Raw genomic sequence first — 25,273 nt, 5'->3', positions numbered from 1 at the left:
AGCGCCATCTCTGGGTTGGGAGGGAGACCCTGCCCCAAGTGGAGGAGTTCAAGTACCTAGGAGTCTTGTTCACGAGTGAGGGAAGAGTGGATCGTGAGATCGACAGGCGGCATCTTCAGTAATGCGGACGCTATATTGATCCGTTGTGGTGAAGAAGGAGCTGAGCCGGAAGGCAAAGCTCTCAATTTACCGGTCGATCTACGTTCCCATCCTCACCTATGGTCATGAGCTTTGGGTTATGATCGAAAGGACAAGATCACGGGTACAAGAGGCCGAAATGAGTTTCCTCCGCCGGGTGGCGGGGCTCTCCCTTAGAGATAGGGTGAGAAGCTCTGCCATAAAAGTAAAGCCGCTGCTCCTCCACATCGAGAGGAGCCAGATGAGGTGGTTCGGGCATCTGGTCAGGATGCCACCCGAACGCCTCCCTAAGGAAGTGTTTAGGGTAAGTCCGACCGGTAGGAGGCCACGGGGAAGACCCAGGACACGTTGGGAAGACTATGTCTCCTGGCTGTCCTGGGAACGCCTCGGGATCCCCCGGGAAGAGCTGGACGAAGTGGCTGGGGAGAGGAAAGTCTGGGCTTCCCTGCTTAGGCTGCTGCCCCCGCGACCCGACCTCGGATAAGTGAAAGAAGATGGATGGATGGATGGACTTTTGACCCTTTAACAGTCACGAAATTGATGGGCATTCTAATGGTTACAATAATCATTCTATTGGTTTTGAAACTGAAAAATATCAAAATAGAAGTTTGGTCACCCCTGGTTCAATTGCTAGTTCCCAGGTTAACATTTTTTTTTATAATAAATAGTGCGCTTGCTTCGTAGCAGGCCCATAATTAGCAATCGCGAATACATGGTGCAGTTTTCCTCCCGCGCCACCAGGTGTCGGCAGCGTGCAGAGAAACTGTCCGCTTGCAGGAGAAGAAGCTGCGTGCCCTTCATAACAGCAAACATGGCGACTGCTACTAAAATTATTCAAAGAATTCGGAATTTTCTATCAGGGGTAAGTTATTCAAACATGGACTTAGTTCAAGAGAGGAACCATCGAGTTTACGTAGCGTTGAGCTGTCTTTGTATTACTGCTGAGCCGGGTTCATTTAATGGCAGCTAAAGGGTCAGCTAGCTTGTATTGTTAAGAGCTAAACTGCCTGCCTAATAAAGTCGATTGTTTCTATGAATTTGCATGTAAATTGAGAACAAATTCAAATGTTCTTCCCCCCCCATTATTATTTTAGCATGACCTTCAGAGTAAGCTGCAACTGCGGTATGAAGAGGTAGCGAAGAGGTGAGTTAATACTATGAGAGTCTAGAGACAAAACCGGAAGTGCCATAAGTGGTACATGATTAAAAGCTGTCATATAAACGTATAATGGTGCTTTTTCTTACTATTAAAACATTAAAAATGATTCCACGCCTTTACCGTAATGACAAATACTTCCACGTTGAAGATGCTCCCGAAATATCAGTAATGTACTCTCTGACAAGTGTAAGAGGGAGTTAACCATGATTGTAAACTGTACCACACTTGAAGTCCGCTGTGTTACTACTTTAAAGGGGTACTGCACTTTTTGGGGGGGGAATTTTGCTTATCATTCACAATTCTTATGTAAGAAAATAACACACACGTTTGTCTTTTTTATGCATTTTAAATAAACACTACCAAAAGTCAGCTAACAATGAAGCCAAAGGGAGTCGCTCTATTCTGCCTATAAAGGGCTCAAAAAAACCTCCAACGTTTTATATACACGTAAGTAAATGCTTTAAAATGTGATATCGGAAAATTAAAAATCGGTTTCAAAAAGTAAAATGTATGACTTTTTAAAACGCCGCTGTGTACACGGACGTAGGGAGAGGTACAGAGCGCCAATAAACCTTAAAGGCACTGCCTTTGCGTGCCGGCCCCATCACATAATATCTACGGCTTTTCACACACACAAGTGAATGCCATGCATACTTTGTCAACAGCCATACAGGTCACACTGAGGGTGGCGGTATAAACAACTTTAACACTGTTACAAATATGCGCCACACAGTGAACCCACACCAAACAAGAATGACAAACACATTTCGGGAGAACATCCGCACCGTAACACAACATAAACACAACAGGACAAATACCCAGAACCCCTTGCAGCACTAACTCTTCCAGGACGCTACAATATACACCCCCCGCTACCTCCCACCCCAACCCCACCCACCTCAACCTCCTCATGCTCTCTCAGGGAGAGCATGTCCCAAATTCCAAGCTGCTGTTTTGAGGCATGTTAAAAAAAAAAATAATGCACTTTGTGACTTCAATAATAAATATGGCAGTGCCATGTTGGCATTTTTTTCCCATAACTTGAGTTGATTTATTTTGGAAAACCTTGTTACATTGTTTAATGCATCCAGCGGGGCATCACAACAAAATTAGGCATAATAATGTGTTAATTCCACGACTGTATATATCGGTATCGGTTGATATGGGAATCGGTAATTAAGAGTTGGACAATATCGGAATATCGGATATCGGCAAAAAAGCCATTATTGGACATCTCTACACGCAAGTATACAGTATATGTAGTGTAGTAACAGGTGCATTCATAATAACATGTCATATTTACATATTTTGCTCATGTTAAGCATACGGCGGCTCATTCATTTCACAGACGCATCAGGATGTTCGCTTTTTACCTTCAGCAACAACAACACTACTAATCATTGCAGACTTCATGAGAAACAACGGATACAACTTTGGGGAAACTGATGATCCAGAACCTTATTTTAAAGCCTGAATATAAGGAGGACGATGAGGTGGCGACTTGTCCAGGGTGTACCCCGCCTTCCGCCCGATTGTAGCTGAGATAGGCTCCAGCGCCCCCCGCGACCCCAAAGGGAATAAGCGGTAGAAAATGGATGGATGGATAAGGAGGACGAGCTACAGGCTTTACAAGCTGTGTACTAATCAGATCCAGCTTTAGTGAAACACAGAGCATCAAGTAGCAGTATTGCTAAGTGCTTAAAAATACAAAATATGAACGTAATAAAATATCCCTTACTGTATAATGTCTACTCTCACTTAGATGCTGACTGTTGGGATGTTCATATCTTACCGTTTGGATGAAGAAATTATCATAATCTCACGCAGGTTTAAAAATTAAAAAAATATGCTGCAAACAATGTCTTTTCGTGTCTTTCTTGCCATCTCCTGGTCTAAGGCGAATGTCAAAGCTTATGGCCACATCCTTCCACTTTCCAAGTGTGAGGGACGATTTAATAATATAGATTTAACTTTCACCACTCAGAGGCGATGCGGCAGCTCAATATGTCAAGCTAGTTACACAGCGCTGCTAAAAATAGTTTGTTGGCGTTAGCGCTTATAATAACAATATCGCTAATACTTGGTTAATATTTAGGTCACGGCATGTAAAGGTAAACAACATGCTTTTTGAATGCTTTTTAGAGGGTTCTATGGGCGAAATAGATTACCCCCCCTTGAGCTGCATTGTTCGCCATCTTGTATACGCCGTATTTTACAATTTTTAATGCATAAAAAAAGAAAAACGTGTTGTTGTATTAAATAGGGATTGTGAATGATGTGCAAAATTACAAAATATGATCCCAAAAAAAAACTTTGATTATATATATATATATATATATATATATATATATATATATATATATATATATATATATATATATAATGTTAGTTAGTTTGCATTTATTTTAAATAAATCATTTATTTTTAATGGTTGTCTGTCTGAGGTGGCGACTTGTCCAGGGCAGGGTGTACACGGTCTTCCGCCCAAGTGCAGCTGGGATAGGCTACGCAACCCCGAGAGCGAATAGCAGTAGAAAACGAATGGATTGATAAATTTTTATTTTTCACTTTTATATATTTTGATATTTCAGTTTCTTTTTTTTCAAATTCCAAATTATTTTATTTACAGTTTTAATTTTTGTTTTAGTTTTTCACATTCACATGTTTTTATTTCACCACCTGAGCGCCACCTTAACGTGGTAGAGGAGTTTGCGTGTCCCAATGATCCTAGGAGCTATGTTGTCCGGGGGCTTCCATGCCCCCTGGTAGGGTCTCCCAAGACAAACAGTTCCTAGGTGAGGGATCAGACAAAGAGCAGCTCGAAGACTTCTATGGAAATGCAAGAACCGAGACTCAGATTTCCCTCGCCCGGACGCGGGTCACCGGGGCCCCCCTCCGGAGCCAGGCCCGGAGTTGGGGCACGATGGCGAGCGCCTGGTGGCCGGGCCTGTCCCCATGGGGCCCGGCCGGGCACAGCCCGAAGAGGCAACGTGGGTCCCCCCTCCAATGGGCTCACCACCCATAGCAGGGGCCATAGAGGTCGGGTGCAATGTGAGCTGGGCGGTAGCCGAAGGCAGGGCACTTGGCGGTCCGATCCTCGGCTACAGAAGCTAGCTCTTGGGACGTGGAACGTCACCTCGCTGGGGGGGAAGGAGCCTGAGCTAGTGCGCGAGGTAGAGAAGTTCCGGTTGGATATAGTCGGACTCACCTCGACGCACAGCAAGGGCTCTGGAACCAGTTCTCTCGAGAGGGGATGGACTCTCTTCCACTCTGGCGTTGCCAGCAGTGAGAGGCGACAGGCTGGGGTGGCAATTCTTGTTGCCCCCCGGCTCAGAGCCTGCATGTTGGAGTTCAACCCGGTGGACGAGAGGGTAGCTTCCCTCCGCCTTCGGGTGGGGGGACGGGTCCTGACTGTTGTTTGCGCTTACGCGCCAAAGAGCAGCTCAGAGTACCCACCCTTTTTGTATTCACTCGAGGGAGTACTTGAGAGTGCTCCCCCGGGTGATTCCCTCGTTCTACTGGGGGACTTCAACGCTCATATTGGCAACGACAGTGAAACCTGGAGAGGCGTGATTGGGAAGAATGGCCGCCCGGATCTGAACCCAAGTGGTGTTTTGTTATTGGACTTTTGTGCCTGTCACGGATTGTCCATAACGAACACCATGTTCAAGCATAAGGGTGTCCATATGTGCACTTGGCACCAGGACACCCTAGGCCGCAGTTCTATGATCGACTTTGTAGTTGTGTCATCGGATTTGCGGCCTCATGTTTTGGACACTCGGGTGAAGAGAGGGGCGGAGCTTTCTACCGATCACCACCTGGTGGTGAGTTGGCTGCGATGGTGGGGGAGGATGCCGGACAGACCTGGCAGGCCCAAACGCATTGTGAGGGTTTGCTGGGAACGTCTGGCAGAGTCTCCTGTCAGAGAGAGTTTCAATTCCCACCTCCGGAAGAACTTTGAACATGTCACGAGGGAGGTGCTGGACATTGAGTCCGAGTGGACCATGTTCCACACCTCTATTGTCGAGGCGGCTGATTGGAGCTGTGGCCGCAAGGTAGTTGGTGCCTGTCGTGGCGGTAATCCTAGAACCCGTTGGTGGACACCGGCGGTGAGGGATGCCGTCAAGCTGAAGAAGGAGTCCTATCGGGTTCTTTTGGCTCATGGGACTCCTGAGGCAGCGGACAGGTACCGACAGGCCAAGCGGTGTGCGGCTTCAGCGGTCGCGGAGGCAAAAACTCGGACATGGGAGGAGTTCGGGGAAGCCATGGAAAACGACTTCCGGACGGCTTCGAAGCGATTCTGGACCACCATCCACCGCCTCAGGAAGGGGAAGCAGTGCACTACCAACACCGTGTATGGCGAGGATGGTGTTCTGCTGACCTCGACTGCGGAAGTTGTGGATCGGTGGAGGGAATACTTCGAAGACCTCCTCAATCCCACCAACACGTCTTCCTATGAGGAAGCAGTGCCTGAGGAATCTGTGGTGGGCTCTCCTATTTCTGGGGCTGAGGTTGCTGAGGTAGTTAAAAAGCTCCTCGGTGGCAAGGCCCCGGGGGTGGATGAGATCCGCCCGGAGTTCCTTAAGGCTCTGGATGCTGTAGGGCTGTCTTGGTTGACAAGACTCTGCAGCATCGCGTGGACATCGGGGGCAGTACCTCTGGATTGGCAGACCGGGGTGGTGGTTCCTCTCTTTAAAAAGGGGAACCGGAGGGTGTGTTCTAACTATCGTGGGATCACACTCCTCAGCCTTCCCGGTAAGGTCTATTCAGGTGTACTGGAGAGGAGGCTACGCCGGATAGTCGAACCTCGGATTCAGGAGGAACAGTGTGGTTTTCGTCCTGGTCGTGGAACTGTGGACCAGCTCTATACTCTCGGCAGGGTCCTTGAGGGTGCATGGGAGTTTGCCCAACCAGTCTACATGTGCTTTGTGGACTTGGAGAAGGCATTCGACCGTGTCCCTCGGGAAGTCCTGTGGGGAGTGCTCAGAGAGTATGGGGTTTCGGACTGTCTGATTGTGGCGGTCCGCTCCCTGTATGATCAGTGTCAGAGCTTGGTTCGCATTGCCGGCAGTGAGTCGGACACGTTTCCGGTGAGGGTTGGACTCCGCCAAGGCTGCCCTTTGTCACCGATTCTGTTCATAACTTTTATGGACAGAATTTCTAGGCGCAGTCAAGGCGTTGAGGGGATCCGGTTTGGTGGCTGCAGGATTAGGTCTCTGCTTTTTGCAGATAATTTGGTCCTGATGGCTTCATCTGGCCAGGATCTTCAGCTCTCACTGGATCGGTTCGCAGCTGAGTGTGAGGCGACTGGGATGAGAATCAGCACCTCCAAGTCCGAGTCCATGGTTCTCGCCCGGAAAAGGGTGGAGTGCCATCTCCGGGTTGGGGAGGAGATCTTGCCCCAAGTGGAGGAGTTCAAGTACCTCGGAGTCTTGTTCACGAGTGAGGGAAGAGTGGATCGTGAGATCGACAGGCGGATCGGTGCGGCGTCTTCAGTAATGCGGACGCTGTATCGATCCGTTGTGGTGAAGAAGGAGCTGAGCCGGAAGGCAAAGCTCTCAATTTACCGGTCGATCTACGTTCCCATCCTCACCTATGGTCATGAGCTTTGGGTTATGACCGAAAGGACAAGATCACGGGTACAAGCGGCCGAAATTAGTTTCCTCCGCCGGGTGGCGGGGCTCTCCCTTAGAGATAGGGTGAGAAGCTCTGTCATCCGGGGGGAGCTCAAAGTAAAGCCGCTGCTCCTCCGCATCGAGAGGAGCCAGATCAGGTGGTTCGGGCATCTGGTCAGGATGCCACCCGAGCGCCTCCCTAAGGAGGTGTTTAGGGCATGTCCGACCGGTAGGAGGCCACGAGGAAGACCCAGGACACGTTGGGAAGACTATGTCTCCCGGCTGGCCTGGGAACGCCTCGGGATCCCCCGGGAGGAGCTGGACGAAGTGGCTGGGGAGAGGGAAGTCTGGGCTTCCCTGCTTAGGCTGCTGCCCCCGCGACCCGACCTCGGATAAGCGGAAGAAGATGGATGGATGGATGGCCTCAGCAGCAATTAAATAAAAAACAAAAACATGAAAGTGGTAAGTTTGCTCTCCACAATGTGTTACCTGGTGATAACAAAAATCAGTTTGCACCGCTGATAAGGCTAAAGGACATGGGACAACAGACAAGGCAAAAAACTATATGTCACATACCAATAACAGTTGAAAAATGTTTGATTTATTCAATATTCATTTTGTGTTTTTAATTTCATGTTATGGCTGTTGGTTTTGTACACAATACCTAATAATTAAATAAATAAGTAGCCTCCCCGAGAGGGACAAGCCGTAGAAAATGGATGGATTGATAGACATTACAGTCCCTGAAGGCAACGTGATAGGGCACACCGACTATCCTTTTTGCTAAGCTGTCTGTCATGATGCTACGCCCCTCTCAGTTGATGCCCAACCTCCTTGCTAAATTTAGGCCAAAAGTTTGGATCTGACAACATAAGACCTGAAACTGAAAAAAAACCTACTAAATAAAATGCAATAATCTGAAAAAACAGAAGCTCAAACATGAAAAGGAAACATTTTAAATGATTAGTTAAAAATAATTAGTCATAATTTACCACTTATAATAGTGACTCATAATTACTGTATAGTCATCCTGAAAAAAAATGTTTGCCCTTGTTTTTATTTTTAATACACTGCATTTTTTCAAAATTCAACCTCAAAACTTGATTTTTCTGTTTTTGAGTCCAAAACTCTTGGCCCTAATTTAGCCCTTAGTCCTTCTTTTAGAATAAAATGTGTAAAACAAAATCAGCCACATGTTTGATAAATCCTTTAAGGGTTCCCTATTATGCAAAATTAACTTGTCAATAATGTCATAACAGTTGACGTGAAGTGACGTAGTATTTGCGATCGAGTCTTCCGGTACCGGTTGGGTCGTGACAGTCACGCACGCTCTGGTAACCCAGCTAAACAGGAAACAGGAAGTGTCACTGCATGAGAAATGGGGCTGACACGCTAACAGCCAATCAGGTAACAGTATCTACCAAGTTTAGTTGCGCCGTCTTTCTGTCTCGCTGTGGATTCTCTGCATGGAGTGAGGAGAGAAATGATGATATCTTGATATATTACCTCAATAACACAAACTTGTCTTCAGTTTTGTTGGTTTTAATGCAGACGGTGCGGCAACATCCTGATACTTCCAATGTGTTGGTTTAATGAGCAACTTCCTATACTCTTTGTAGTGTTCAATAGCTTATACACTACTGCCATCTCGTGTCTCGAAACTGCAACTGCATTCAAATTTATCTGCAAATATTTACCACCTGGCTACCACACACCTTCTGCACTGATAAATAGTACGCTTATTGGAATTATATTACTGTATTTAATGGCAGGCTTGAATAAGTAATAAAAAAATATCAATAATTATCGATCACTATAAAAAACGCACATAGTGATACAGTTTTCAGCCATATCGCCGAATCCTATGACTTGATGAGCTGGTCGACTTGGCGGTTGTCGACAAAAACAATGTCAACTGTATTCCTATTTGTTCATTTGACTTACTGTCTTTCTCTTGTAGGACGCAGCTCCCGCCTAAACTTCCCGAAGGGCCGAGCCACAAGTTCGCCGGCAACTACTATTGCACCAGAGACGGGCGCCGAGAGTCCATGCCGCCTATGGTTGTCATGTCCTCCCAGAAGGCGCTAGCTGCTGGCAGGTAACTCACGCTGGTGGAAGATAAATAAATATATTGCAGAATGCTGAGTCATTCAAATCAGAGATCGACCGATTAGCAGCATTTTGACTTATATCGTTATCTGCTGTTTTTTTATTGGTATCGGCCTTTATTTTTTGTTAACAACTAAAACATAACTACTTAATTAGACATAATATATACACATATGATAACAGTATGTACAATACATACACATATATGAAAATATATACACATATGATACCAGTATATACATATATGATACAGTATAGAGATGTCCGATAATATCGGCCTGCCGATATTATCGACCGATAAATGCTTTGAAATGTAGTATCGGAAATGATCGATACCGTTTTTTGTTTTTTTATCGGTATCGTTTTTTTTGTTTTGTTTTGTTTTTTTTAAATTAAATCAACATAAAATACACAAGTTACACTTACAATTAGTGCACCAACCCAAAAAACCTCCCTCCCCCATTTAGACTCATTCACACAAAAGGGTTGTTTCTTTCTGTTATTAATATTCTGGTTCCTACATTATATATAAATATATATCAATACAGTCTGCAAGGGATACAGTCCGTAAGCACACATGATTGGGCGTGCTGCTGGTCCACTAATAGTACTAACCTTTAACAGTTAATTTTACTCATTTTCATTCATTACTAGTTTCTATGCAACTGTTTTTATATTGTTTTACTTTCTTTTTTATTCAAGAAAATGTTTTTAATTTATTTATCTTATTTTATTTTATTATTTTTTTAAAAAAAGGACCTTATCTTCACCATACCTGGTTGTCCAAATTAGGCATAATAATGTGTTAATTCCACGACTGTATATATCGGTATCGGTTGATATCGGTATCTGTAATTAAGAGTTGGACAATATCAGAATATCGGATATCGGCAAAAAAGTCATTATCGGACATCCCTAATACAGTATGTACAATATATACACATATAATACCAGTATATACACATATGATACCAGTATATACAATATATACACATATGATACCAGTATATACACATGTGATACCAGTATATACAATATATGCACATATGATACCAGTATATACACGTATGATACCAGTAGATACACACACGATACCAGTGTATACAATATATACACATATAAATATATACACAAATGATATCAGTCTATACAATGTATACACATTTGATACCAGTATATACAATGTATACACATATGATACCAGTGTGTATATAATATAAAAACATATGATACCAGTGTATATATATATATACTGTAATACATACATATATGATACCAGTATGTACAATATATACACATGATACCTGTATATACTTTATGTACACATAGGATAGCAGTATATACAATATAAACACATATGATACTAGTGTATATACAATATATACACTTGATACCAGTGTATACACCCATATGATACTAGTATATACACATTTGATACCAGTATATACACATATGATACCAGTATATATAATATATACACACATGATACCAGTAAATACACACATGATACCAGTATACACACATATGATATTAGTATATACACATGATACCAGTATATACACACATAATACCAGTATACACACATATGATATTAATATATACACATTTAATACCAGTATATACACGATAACAGTTTTTGGTATATATTTAAAAAAACAGTGAAGTAGATAGTTGTAACCACACCTCAAGCATTCCCCCCTTCTCTCCCTCTCTCGCTCCTGCAGCAGTACATCTTTTCTGCTTACCTGGAAAAAAGCATATCGGTCGATCTCTACTTCAAATGATATCACAATCCTTTCGGTTTGGTAGTTTCCAAAGTTTCCACTTGCTTTTCCAGCCAAGTTGCGGCTGTACCAACAAAGCATCCAGTGACTCCTGGAAGCGTGTACAAGGAGCTGGAGATCTCCACAGACCAGCCATACCTCTGAGATGACCGTCATCAACCCCCCCAAGAGGTCCTGCAGAGCTCTGTTTCCCCTGTCTTGGTTGTATATTCAAAAATTGCAAATTAAATGGCTTCTATGTTGTTGTTTTTTGTTCCCATTTTGTTTTGAAGTATATTTATAAAATGACTTATGGTGTAAATGACCAACTGGTTTTTTGCATAAGATTTAAACTTGGGCCTAAATGTGCATATTGGAATGAAAGAAAAAAACCTACACAATGTCATCTAGATTTTATTAGACAATTAAATGTGTCTCTAATTCAATTCTCCCTGAGAGCGGTAGGTTGTGAGTTCAAACCCCGGCCGAGTCATACCAAAGACTATAAAAATGGGACCCATTACCTCCCTGCTTGGCACTCAGCATCAAGGGATGGAATTGGGGGTTAAATCACCAAAAAGGATTCCCGGGCGTGGCCACCGCTGCTGCCCACTGCTCCCCTCACCTCCCAGGGGGTGATCATTAAGGGTGATGGGTCGAATGCAGAGAATAATTTCACCACACCTAGTGTGTGTGTGTGTGACAATCATTGCTACTTTAACTTTAATAAGTTGTTTTCTTGTCAAACAGGAGCTACAACAGCCAATTTTTAATGAAAAAAATAAACATTTAGATTAAATGAAATAATTAACCATTATTGTTGGATTAATTAGGTGCTCTGTTTTTTTTCATGTAATTTATATTTCAGCAAGTGTTACAAATGTGTTACTAATATTTAATCTGATTATTTGAAGCTCAAGGTGTATTTATAAGTCACCAACAACGTTATGTTTACATTTTACTAGGTTCATCTAAAAAGCACATATTTCACTTAAACGGTGACAATGAACGAGCAATAATTGATACTATAAAAGTTTACGGTCATTTTCAGAGACAAATTAGACGAGTCCAGTGAAGAAAAAAAAAAAAGTTTCCCATAAAGAGGTCGCAAAATCGCTTCTGACGTCATCTTTCCGCGCCAGCTGCACGAATTGTGGAGGACATGATATAAGCATGGGACACCTTGGAGGTTTATTTATCCTGATATCTTTTATCACCCTGCATCATTACCTTTCAGGTAACATTTTTGGAAATGTATACAATATGCTCTTCGTTGTTCGGTTAATGTGTGTGTATTTTTAAACGTCGTTTGTTGACTTCAGACGGACCGCAAGTTGACTCACGAGACTGTCAGTTTGAATGAATGCTGTCATGCGAGCGACCGCTACAAACTTGCTCAGTGTATTTCATATCTTTCAATTATATTTACATTAAAACACGTGCATATGCACTTTCTTTAGAGGTAGTAACTTTTTTTTTTTTTTTTTTGAATCTTATAAATCTTTATTTATAAACTGCAACATTTACAAACAATCGAGAAATAATAATAATCAAAATAAGTACAAAACAGCGCCAGGGGGTTGTAAACTTAATAAAGTACCTAAAATAGAATGCAAAATATATATAAATGTGTATATATATATATATATTATATATATATATATCCATCCATCTTCTTCCGCTTATCCGAGGTCGGGTTGCGGGGGCAGCAGCCTAAGCAGGGAAGCCCAGACTTCCCTCTCCCCAGCCACTTCTTCCAGCTCTTCCCGGGGGATCCCGAGGCGTTCCCAGGCCAGCCGGGAGACATAGTCTTCCCAACAGGCCTGGGTCTTCCCCGTGGCCTCCTACCGGTCGAACGTGCCCTAGGAGGTGTTTAGGGTGGCATCCTGACCAGATGCCCAAACCACCTCATCTGGCTCCTCTCGATGTGGAGGAGCAGCGGCTTTACTTTGAGCTCCCCCCGGATGGCAGAGCTTCTCACCCTATCTCTAAGGGAGAGCGGAGGAAACTCATTTCGGCTGCTTGAACCCGTGATCTTGTCCTTTCGGTCATAACCCAAAGCTCATGACCATAGGTGAGGATGGGAACGTAGATCGACCGGTAAATTGAGAGCTTTGCCTTCCGGCTCAGCTCCTTCTTCACCACAACGGATCGATACAGCGTCCGCATTACTGAAGACGCCGCACCGATCCGCCTGTCGATCTCACGATCCACTCTTCCCTCGCTCGTGAACATATATCTATCTAATCCATCCATCCATCCATCCATTTTCTACCGCTTGTCCCTTTGGGGTCGCGGGGGGCGCTGGAGCCTATCTCAGCTACAATCGGGCGGAAGGCGGGGTACACCCTGGACAAGTCGCCAGCTAATCGCAGGGCCAACACAGATAGACAGACAACATCCACACACTAGGGCCAATTTAGTGTTGCCAATCAACCTATCCCCAGGTGCATGTCTTTGGAGGTGGGAGGAAGCCGGAGTACTCAGTGGGAACCCACGCAGTCACAGGGAGAACATGCAAACTCCACACAGAATATATATATATATATTTATTTTTTTATTTTTTTAAAAGGCACAAAAAACAGGTCGGGTATTGAGAAACTTACATTTATGAATATAAAACTTAGCCAATAGTATAATGAGGTTGCAAAGGTAAAATTCCTTTTCAATTTTTTTGCAACATCGCATGGACATCGGCGGCGGTATCTCTGGATTTGCGGACCGGGGATGGTGTGGTTCCTCTCTTTAAGAAGGGGAACCGGAGGGTGTGTTCCAACTATCGTGGGATCACACTCTTCAGCCTTCCCGGTAAGGTCTATTCAGGTGTACTGGAGAGGAGGCTACGCCGGATAGTCGAACCTCGGATTCAGGAGGAGCAGTGTGGTTTTCGTCCTGGTCGTGGAACTGTGGACCAGCTCTATACTCTCGGCAGGGTCCTTGAGGGTGCATGGGAGTTTGCCCAACCAGTCTACATTTGCTTTGTGGACTTGGAGAAGGCATTCGACCGTGTCCCTTGGGAAGTCCTGTGGGGAGTGCTCAGAGAGTATGGGGTATCGGACTGTCTGATTGTGGCGGTCCGCTCCCTGTATGATCAGTGTCAGAGCTTGGTCCGCATTGCCGGCAGTAAGTCGGACACGTTTCCAGTGAGGGTTGGACTCCGCCAAGCCTGCCCTTTGTCACCAATTCTGTTCATAACTTTTTTGGACAGAATTTCTAGGCGCAGTCAGGGCGTTGAGGGGATCTGGTTTGGTGGCTGCAGGATTAGGTCTCTGCTATTTGCAGATGATGTGGTCCTGATGGCTTCATCTGACCAAGATCTTCAGCTCTCACTGGATCGGTTCGCAGCCGAGTGTGAAGCGACTGGGATGGGAATCAGCACCTCCAAGTCCGAGTCCATGGTTCTCGCCCGGAAAAGGGTGGAGTGCCATCTCCAGGTTGGGGAGGAGATCTTGCCCCAAGTGGAGGAGTTCAAGTACCTCGGAGTCTTGTTCACGAGTGAGGAAAGAGTGGATCGTGAGATCGACAGGCGGATCTGTGCAGCGTCTTCAGTAATGCGGACGCTGTATCGATCCGTTGTGGTGAAGAAGGTGCTGAGCTAGGAAGGCAAAGCTCTCAATTTACCGGTCGATCTACGTTCCCATCCTCACCTATGGTCATGAGCTTTGGGTTATGACCGAAAGGACAAGATCACGGGTGCAAGCGGCCGAAATGAGTTTCTTCCGCCGGGTGACGGGGCTCTCCCTTAAAGATAGGGTGAGAAGCTCTGTCGTCCGTAAAGCCGCTACTCCTCCACATCAAGAGGAGCCAGATGAGTTGGTTTGGGCATCTGGTCAGGATGCCACCCGAACGCCTCCCGAGGGAGGTGTTTCGGGCACGTCCGACCGGTAGGAGGCTACGGGGAAGACCCAGGACACGTTGGGAAGACTATGTCTCCCGGCTGGCCTGGGAACACCTCGGGATCCCCCGGTAGGAGCTGGACGAAGTGGCTGGGGAGAGGGAAGTCTGGGCTTCCCCGCAATAGGCTGCTGCCCCCGCGACCCGACCTCGGATAAGCGGAAGAAGATGGATGGCGGGAATTTTTTTTCATACAGTTTACATCCAAATAGCACATCTTTAAAACAAAGCACAAATGTGTCATGAATATTGTCCAGGATGAAGCGACAGATGCCCTGCCATAGTGATCGAGTGCTTTCACTAGTCCAAAACAGGTGGTAAACAGTCTCTGGATGCATGTTACATAAGGTGCAGGTAACATCAATGTCCTTCTTGTATCTAACCATCACAGTCTTTACAGGGTAATAACCATGAATGATTTTGGAAAGAAATCTCTTTGATTTTGTTCGTAAGTAAATACCTGTTAGGAAGAGACCATGTTTTGACCCAGCAGATGTCATCCACAACATTATTCCAGAGTGCAATTACATAAGAGACAGACACACAATCATTTTGGAATAAGCTGTGGATTTTTCTGTTATTTTTCTGATCAAAGCAAAGTTTCCCCACAGGAGTGTCAAGTGGATCATTCACAATTGTTACAGCAGAAAGAGGAGATGAGTGAGCCCTGTACAACATAACAACACCTGATGGAATGGCGTACAGATAGTAACTTGTATCGAAGAGAACGTTGTGTGTGATGTCATAATGCGTTGCAGCATGGCTTTTTTTGCAAATGTGTTTTTTGTCTCCACAGTCGAAAACGTCTTTTGAAACAATCCCAAAGGTTTACACGCGATGAATGCAAAACTAAGTATTTTAAGTATGTGATTGTTGAAATGTTTTAGTGTAATTTCACTCATTGTCTGCAGCCTGGCCACAAGTAGGAGTAAATTGAGAGAGAAATTACATGATTGAACCCTTGCAGGAAATGACTTTGCCATAATTACAGGCAGTATAGTACGGACAAGAATAGTAAAATAAAAATTTGAACAAAGTACAATACGATTATAAAATAGTATTTCAACAGTCCAGACAATTATTATATTATATATATATATAATTATTAGTAATATTATTATTATTTTAATTAAACAACCACAGTACACACAATGGCTGCCGGGTATTCTTTTTTTGTAAGATGTTGCAGTTAAAAGACAACGTGTGTTCGTGTGTTTCAGGTGCTGCAGGTCACACTCTGCTCGCCTGTCGAGAGCACAGATGCAAAGATGGCTCGTGCGTCCTGAGACAGAAGCTTTGTGACGGACACAGCGACTGTGCGGATGGATCTGACGAACAGCACTGTGGTGAGTGGTCGTGTTGTCTTTGGGAACCCAGGAACACACAAACCGCCATTTCAATAACAATTGGAAAACAAATACTGTATTTAGGGCTGGGCGCTATATCGAATATACTCGATATATCGCGGGTTTGTCTCTGTGCGATGTTGAAAATGACTATTTCTTGAGTATTCGAGTACGTCAAACTGTGTTTGAGTATAGGAAAAAAAAAAAAAGTGGTGCTTTGGTGTACCACTAGAGGGAGCCCGCGTACCACTAGTGGCACATGTACCACAGTTTGAAAATCTCTGGTATAACTAATAGCAATTTATGAAATCCTGACTGCATGGCGAGCCCGAAACTTTAAATATCCGGACATCGTTTCCGCATCGCCGCTATAATGGAGTGCACATTAGAGCGATGGTGGTTTATTTTATTCATTTATACACTTTAAAGGCCTACTGAAATGTGATTTTCTTATTTAAACGGGGATAGCAGGTCCATTCTATGTGTCATACTTGATCATTTCGCGATATTGCCATATTTTTGCTGAAAGGATTTAGTAGAGAACATCGATGATAAAGTTCAGTAGCAGACGATATGCGCGTGACGTCACAGGTTGTGGAGCTCCTCACATCTGCACATTGTTTACAATCATGGCCACCAGCAGCGAGAGCGATTCGGACCGAGAAAGCGACGATTTCCCCATTAATTTGAGCGAGGATGAAAGATTCGTGGATGAGGAAAGTGAGAGTGAAGGACGAGAGGGCAGTGGGAGCGATTCAGATAGGGAAGATGCTGTGAGAGGCGGGTGGGAATGACTAAAACAGTAAATAAACACAAGACATATATATACTCTATTAGCCACAACACAATCAGGCTTATATTTAATATGCCACAAATTAATCCCGCATAACAAACACCTCCCCCCTCCCGTCCATATAACCCGCCAATACAACTCAAACACCTGCACAACACACTCAATCCCACAGCCCAAAGTACCGTTCACCTCCCCAAAGTTCATACAGCACATATATTTCCCCAAAGTCCCCAAAGTTACGTGCGTGACATGCACATAGCGGCACGCACGTACGGGCAAGCGATCAAATGTTTGGAAGCCGCAGCTGCATGCGTACTCACGCTACCGCGTCTGCGCATCCAACTCAAAGTCCTCCTGGTAAGAGTCTCTGTTGTCCCAGTTCTCCACAGGCCAATGGTAAAGCTTGACTGTCATCTTTCGGGAATGTAAACAATGAAACACCGGCTGTGTTTGTGTTGCTGCAGTCGGCCGCAATACACCGCTTCCCACCTACTGCTTTCTTCTTTGCTGTCTCCATTGTTCATTGAACAAATTGCAAAAGATTCACCAACACAGATGTCCAGAATACTGTGGAATTTTGCGATGAAAACAGACGACTTAATAGCTGGCCACCATGCTGTCCCAAAATTTCCTCTACAATCCGTGACGTCACGTGCCGGCGTCATCATACCGAGACGTTTTCAGCAGGATATTTCGCGCGAAATTTAAAATTGCACTTTAGTAAGCGACCCCGGCCGTATTGGCATGTGTTGCAATGTTAAGATTTCATCATTGATATATAAACTATCAGACTGCGTGGTCGGTAGTAGTGGGTTTCAGTAGGCCTTTAAAAGTGCAATTTTGACTCTTTATGATGTGAACTATTTTCCCTGAAATACACATTATAGGCTATAAAGTGTTTTATCCAATTCTCAACAAATTGTACTAATCAATAGGTTTAGTTGATTACTAAAATTATCAATATCAGCAGCCTTAATAGTACTTATACTAGGGGTCGGCAACCTAAAATGTTGAAAGAGCCATATTAGACCAAAAATACAAAAAAGTAATCTGTCTGGAGCCGCAAAACATTTAAAGACTTATACAAGTCTTATAATGAAGACAACACATGATGTAAGTGGCTAATTAGCTATATTAGCCTACTATCAAAATGACTACCATATTTTTCGGACTATAAGTCGCAGTTTTTTTCATAGTTTGGCCGGGGGTGCGACTTATACTCAGGAGCGACTTATGTGTGAAATTATTAACACATTACCGTAAAATATCAAATAATATTATTTAGCTCATTCACGTAAGAGACTAGACGTATAAGATTTCATGGGATTTAGCGATTAGGAGTGACAGATTGTTTGGTAAACGTATAGCATGTTCTATATGGTATAGTTATTTGAATGACTCTTACCATAATATGTTACGTTAACATACCAGGCACGTTCTCAGTTGGTTATTTATGCCTCATATAACGTACACTTATTCAGCCTGTTGTTCACTATTCATTATTTATTTTAAATTGCCTTTCAAATGTCTATTCTTGGTGTTGGGTTTTATCAAATAAATTTCCCCCAAAAATGCGACTTATACTCCAGTGCGACTTATGTTTTTTCCCTTCTTTATTATGCATTTTCGGCCGGTGCGACTTATACTCCGAAAAATAAGGTATGTGTCGCAGGCTGACGCAAATCTTCGTTGACAGAAATGTTGAAATGTAATATTTTACACATTTTTACAACATTGGAAAACATTAGTAAAACTTCTCAGAGGGTAAGATAACTCCTCGAAATGAGTGTCTTTGAATGGCCTATGGTACAGATGTGTGTGTCCAAGTTAAAGGAAACGGCAGGCTGTCTTCTTCTAATGGATTTCTTACAATCTATGCAAGCTGACTAATGTTTGCTGTTGTCTGGAACAACATGGTACACTAACATCTACAAAAAATGCAGCCAATATTACGAAAAGATAATGTGTCATGACACATGCACATATAAATTAACATAAGTAAAGGAAATTAAATGAACTCAAATATACCCACAAACGAGGCATAATGATGCAATATGTACATACAGCTAGCCTAAATAGCATGTTCGCATCGACTAACTTGCAAAATGCAGTGACCAAATATGCCTGATTAGCACTCCATAACAAGTCAATAATATCAACAAAGCTCACCTTTGTGCATTCACGCACAGTATACAATGTTTGGTGGACAAAATGAGACAAAAGAGTGACATAAAACATGTTTTTCTGTGGCAGCGTCGGAGAAAGTTGTACATGTAAACAAACTGAGTCACAGTCAAGGGCCGCTGAAATTAGTAGGACAAAAAGGCGCTCGCCAGATACTGGCATCAGTGAAGCATAAACACAAACATATTAAACTGTGGGCTTTCTAACAATTAGGAAGGTTTGTGTCGTGTTTGTCCTCCTACAGAAATAGAGATGTCCGATAATGGCTTTTTTGCCGATATCCGATATTCCGATATTGTCCAACTCTTAATTACCGATACCGATATATACAGTCGTGGAATTAACACATTATTATGCCTAATTTTGTTGTGATGCCCCGCTGGATGCATTAAACAATGTGACAAGGTTTTCCAAAATAAATCAACTCAAGTTATGGAAAAAATGCCAACATGGCACTGCCATATTTATTATTGAAGTCACAAAGTGCATTATTTTTTTTAACTTGCCTCAAAACAGCAGCTTGGAATTTGGGACATGCTCTCCCTGAGAGCATGAGGAGGTTGGGGGAGGGGGGAGGGGGGGGGGATAGCCGGGGTGTATATTGTAGTGTCTCGGAAGAGTTAGTGCTGCAAGGGGTTCTGGGTATTTGTTCTGTTGTGTTTATGTTGTGTTACAGTGCGGATGTTCTCCCGAAATGTGTTTGTCATTCTTGTTTGGTGTGGGTTCACAGTGTGGCGCATATTTGTAACAGTATTAAAGTTGTTTATACGGCCACCCTCAGTGTGACCTGTATGGCTGTTGACCAAGTATGACTTGCATTCAATTGTGTGTGTGAAAATCCGTAGATATTATGTGACTGGGCTGGCGCGCAAAGGAAGTGCCTTTAAGGTTTATTGCCGCTCCGTACTTCTCCCTACGGCGTTTTAAAAAGTTATAAATTTTACTTTTTGAAACCGATACCGATAATTTCCGATATTACATTTTAAAGCATTTCTCGGCCGATCGGACATCCCTATACAGAAACCATATTACAACAAAAAATATATTTTTCACCCCATTTTTTTCCCATTTTCATACATTTTTGAAAAAGCTCCGTGGAGCCACCAGGGCGCCGCTCAAGATCCGCGACCCCCAACTTATACCAAAATAGTGCTTCAGCAGATGGTGCTGTCTTCTTTTACTGCTTGTATTGTATATCCTCTATAAACATTGATTTGGGAAATGAAAGTGTGTGAATAAACATTTTTTTTGTACATTTTATGGATTTTGAACTTTGTGAATTCTGCTTTGTCATGCAAATGTGTGTTAAGTTAATCTGGTCACTGCTTTTGTTAAAATTGGACTTTGTTTTTGTTAGGCCAAAGTGTATTCAAGTGTGACTTCCTTCAGGTCAGCCGTGGTGTAAGAAGGACGAGTTCTCCTGCCGTGGCAGCAGAAGATGCATCCCTTCCCGCTGGGCGTGTAACGGCGTGAACGACTGCGGCGACGGGAGCGACGAGGATTCCTGTCCGACCTGCCCCGCTGGCTTCGTCTCCTGCGGCCCGGCCGACGGCTGCCTGCGGGCCAGCGCGCTGTGTGACGGCCGAGTGGACTGCAAAGACGGGCGGGACGAGCGCCGGGAGTTGTGTGTTTCGGCGCCGCCACATCCTCAGAGCGCTTCTTCCTGTCCAGAGTCGGAGTTTGAGTGCGGTGACGGCCATTGCGTCCTCCACAGCTGGAGGTGCGACAACAAAGCCGACTGCGCCGACGGCAGCGACGAGGCCGACTGTGGTAGGAAATCACATGCAACTACTTATTTTTAAACTGCACACAAATAAGTCACTGAGAGTTAACGGCGGTTGCCCCTCGTTTATCGCCGTTAATTGATTATTATTGATTATAGTTCATTATTAATTAAAAATCAATATTTTTATAGCTAGAGCCTGAACAATTATGGTAACACTTTAGTATGGGGAACATATTCTAAGTAAGAAAGACTTAATTTAGAGTTATTTGGACACTAGGGAACATATAAGGGTTCTGCATACCTGCCAACTACTCCGGTTTTCCCGTAATTAGTACGGTTTTCATCAACCTATTCCGGGTTACGGTTGCAGTGATAAAAAATACGTTTTTTCATTAATTAAAAAAAAATTTTTTTTTTAAATGCGCGAGGCTATTTATAGCACCGCTGCCAAGCACGAGGCACCTGTTGCCATTGTTTCCAAACGAGCGAACGATCATGGAATCAGCCGGAGAAAAATCGCAAACGAGTCTTAAACCGAAAAGAAAACTGCAGTCATTCCGTGAAGAATATTCAAAAGCCTATCCGGGAATAATTATCCGTTCCAAAAAGGGTGAAAACTACGCGAATTGCACCTTGTGCAGACAAGATTTTTTGATCGGACACGGAGGAATTAGCGATGTAAAAGACCACGTTGGGACAAAAGAACACAAGTCTAATGCCGTTGCTAGCGATACGAGTGGAAAACTTTCAACGTTTTTCGGATTTTAGCCACAAAAAGGTAATGACACCAATGTTATCTATTGGAATTGTTTAGTACTGTTATACTGTTAAAAGTGTTTATACTATTTATGCTTTCAAGTCCAAGTTGAAGAAATCTTGTTAAATGTTGACAGCATAACTACCAAAATACAGAAGTATGTCCTTAATATTTTTGCAGTGCTATTTCTGTTGAAAAGTTAAAATGATTACATTAGAGATGTGATGTGCCACTTTTCAAGTGTCTGATGGCTTAAATTAATTTTCATTAATTTTTCATATTTTGAATTCTTTTGAAAGGCTTACAAAAAAACTACATTTGAATTGTAATTCCATGCTATTGACAGGACTATTAATTTTAATGAAGTTAGCTTACCATGTTTACAGTATGATAATTGTGATAGAAATGTGAATTTTAGGCACAGAATATTTTATACAATTGAACAAGGCAGTAGATTATACAAGCTTGGACAGAAAGTTAATAATGACACCAATTTTTTTTTTAATGGAATTGTTTAGTACTGTTTTACCATTTGTTTACTGTAAAAAGTGTTTATACTGTTTATACTTTCAATTAACAAATTTAAGTCTTGTGAAAGGTTGACAGGATAACTGGCATTAACTGTCAAAATAATTTCAAACTATTGAAGTTAGCTTACAGAATAAACATGTCAATCAACCCATATGATTTTTGCTGTAATATTTTTGTTTTGAAAAGTCACTGTGACTGATAGAAAAGTAATGGTTTTAGCAACATTTTAACCTGTCTGAATGCTAATAATCATTTTGCGTCGGGGGGCGAAGCCTGAACCCCCCACCAGGACTTTGTCCTGGACATACCGGGGCCTGCGGCCCCTGGACCCTGGCTACTAGGTTTTTCTGATTTCAAAAGTTGGCAGGTATGGTTATGGTTGGGGTTAGAGTTAGGGTTACTAATAAGTAGAGATGTCCGATAATATCGGACTGCCGATATTATCGGCCGATAAATGCTTTAAAATGTAATATCAGAAGTTATCGGTATCGGTTTCAAAAAGTAAAATTTATGACATTTTAAAAGCCGTTGTACGGAGTGGTACACGGACGTAGGGAGAAGTACAGAGTGCCAATAAACCTTAAAGGCACTGCCTTTGCGTGCCGGACCAATCACATAATATCTACGGCTTTTCACACACACAAGTGAATGCAAGGCACAATTGTTCAACAGCCATACAGGTCACACTGAGCGTGGCCGTATAAACATCTTTAACACTGTTACAAATATGCGCCACACTGTGAACCCACACCAAACAAGAATGACAAACACATTTCGGGAGAACATCCGCACCGTAACACAACATAAACACAACAGAAGAAATACCCAGAACCCCTTGCAGCACTAACTCTTCCAGGACACTACAATATACACCCCCCGCTACCTCCTACCACCCCCCACCTCAACCTCCTCATGCTCTCTCAGGGAGAGCATGTCCCAAATTCCAAGCTGCTGTTTTGAGGCATGTTAAAAAAAAAAAAAATGCACTTTGTGACTTCAATAATAAATATGGCAGTGCCATGTTGGCATTTTTTTCAATAACTTGAGTTGATTTATTTTGGAAAATCTTGTTACATTGTTTAATGCATCCAGCGGGGCATCACAACAAAATTAGGCATAATAATGTGTTAATTCCACGACTGTATGGTATCGGTTGGTATTGGAATCGGTAATTAAGAGTTGGACAATATCGGAATATGGGATATCGGCAAAAAAGCCATTATCAGACATCTCTACTAAAAAGCAATAATTCTGAGCTTATTGAGGGAAGACACTTAGTTAATGGCTTACTGGTTGTATAATAAGGCCATGCAGAATAAGGCATTAATAAGTACTTAATAATGACTAATTAAGAGCCAATATGTTACTAATTTGCATGCTCATAAGCTACTTATTCATGGTGAATATGTTCCCCATACTAAAGTTTTACCAAAATTATTACACGATTCTAAATACATTTTTCAACATAAGAGCCCTCGGGACATGAAATAACACCCTTTAGTCACCTTTTAATCCAGGGGTTGGCAACCCAAAATGTTGAAAGAGCCATATTGGACCAAAAATACAAAAAAAAAATTGTCTGGAGCTGCAAAAAGCTACAAGCCTTATGTAAGTGTTATAATGAAGGCAACACATTAAGTTAGTGTCTCAGAGGCTGAGATAACTCCTGGAAATTACTGGCGTAAAACTGCTAAAGGTATAGATGTGTGTGCCCAAGTTAAAGGAAAGGACCGGCTGTCTTCTTCTAATGGATTTATTACAATCTTTGCAAGCTGGGTAACGTTTGCTGTGGTTTGGAACAACATGGTAACCTTTGCTGTGGTCTGGAACAACATGACACACAATCAGAAATGCAGCCAATATTACATACAGGTAATGTGTCATGAGACATGCAAATATAAATTAAATACACAGAAGGCATAAGTAAAGGAAATTAAATGAACTCAAATATACTTGCAAATGAGGTATAATGATGCAATATGTACACACAGCTAGCCTAAATAGCATGCTAGCATGCATTATTAGCACTCCACGCAAGTCAATAACATCAGCAAAGCTCACCTTTGTGCATTTGCGCACAGCATAAAACGTTTGGTGGACAAAATTAGACAAAGGAGTGGCATAAAACACGTCTTTCTCTGGCAGCGACGGAGAAAGTTGTACACGTAAACCAACTACGGTGAGTTCAAGGACCGCCAAAATTAGTAGGACAAAACGACGCTGGCCAAATACTGTCATCAGTGTATCATAAACACAAACATATTTAACAGTGGGATTTCTAACAATTAGGAAGGTTTGTGTCATGTTTGTCCTCCTACAGAAACATTACTAAAATCCATCCATCCATCCATTTTCTACCGCTTATTCCCTTTGGGGTCGCGGGGGGGCGCTGGAGCCTATCTCAGCTACAATCGGGCGGAAGGCGGGGTACACCCTGGACAAGTCGCTACCTCATCGCAGGGCCAACACAGATAGACAGACAACATTCACACACTAGGGCCAATTTAGTGTTGCCAATCAACTTATCCCCAGGTGCATGTCTTTGGAGGTGGGAGGAAGCCGGAGTACCCGGAGGGAACCTACGCAGTCACGGGGAGAACATGCAAACTCCACACAGAAAGATCCCGAGCCCGGAATTGAACCCAAGACTATTCAGGACCTTTGTATTGTGAGGCAGATGCACTAACCCCTCTGCCACCGTGAAGCCCCATTACTAAAATAACACATATATTTTCCCCACACCTTTTTCCATTTTTGAAAAAGCCAGTGGAGCCACAAAGGCGATGCTAAAGAGCCGCGGGTTGCTGACCCCCATTTTAATCCAACATAGTAATGCTGCCTGAGGCTGAGCCAATCGGTGGCCACGATACTGAACAGCGCGCTTTAATTCGTTTGGTCTTCTCTTGTGGCCACAGTAGTATTGATATTTTTAGTTGATTCAGCCATTTTTAAGCTACAAATAGGGGAAATTTAGGACCAAAAAAACTGTAAAATGTGGGACGGGGTGAAGCTGCAATATTTAAAGCGCGATGTGGCGAAGGATGACTGCACATGAAAAAAATTAAATAAAAGCCTGACACTGCATGCCCAACACTACATTTTTGTTGACATTCTGAACTATTATCCAACAACAGTGCATCACAAACTACTAAAGGAGAATGTATGTACTCAACTGCAGAGAGTACCAGGCATCTATCCAACGTAAGACATGCATTTGGGGGCCGCTTTTTGTTTGTACAACCCATAAAATGATGTCTT

The 25,273-nt window shown here is 43.0% G+C and overlaps 2 protein-coding genes across 2 annotated transcripts in view; both read left to right on the top strand.

Moving 5' to 3' along the window:
* The first annotated feature begins 865 nt into the window (after positions 1–865).
* Positions 866–11,047, top strand: ndufa7 (NADH:ubiquinone oxidoreductase subunit A7). The gene is made up of 4 exons (XM_061976395.2): positions 866–1,000; positions 1,233–1,282; positions 8,873–9,010; positions 10,859–11,047. The coding sequence occupies exons 1-4, from the start codon at positions 950–952 to the stop codon at positions 10,947–10,949; spliced, it is 330 nt and encodes a 109-aa protein (XP_061832379.1). The 5' UTR covers positions 866–949; the 3' UTR covers positions 10,950–11,047.
* Positions 11,048–11,893: 846 nt separating this feature from the next.
* LOC133616562 (low-density lipoprotein receptor-related protein 8-like) overlaps positions 11,894–25,273 on the top strand; it is a 66,502-nt gene continuing 53,122 nt past the window's right edge. The window contains exons 1-3 of the mRNA XM_061975981.1: positions 11,894–12,021; positions 15,899–16,024; positions 20,391–20,771. Of these exons, the coding sequence (XP_061831965.1) occupies positions 11,958–12,021; positions 15,899–16,024; positions 20,391–20,771 (571 nt within the window). The 5' untranslated portion in view covers positions 11,894–11,957. The remainder of the gene's footprint in view (positions 12,022–15,898; positions 16,025–20,390; positions 20,772–25,273) is intronic.

This window comes from Nerophis lumbriciformis, linkage group LG14 (genome assembly GCF_033978685.3).
Source record: "Nerophis lumbriciformis linkage group LG14, RoL_Nlum_v2.1, whole genome shotgun sequence".
Lineage (NCBI taxonomy): Eukaryota > Metazoa > Chordata > Actinopteri > Syngnathiformes > Syngnathidae > Nerophis > Nerophis lumbriciformis.
This window is presented reverse-complemented; position numbering and strand designations above follow the sequence as displayed.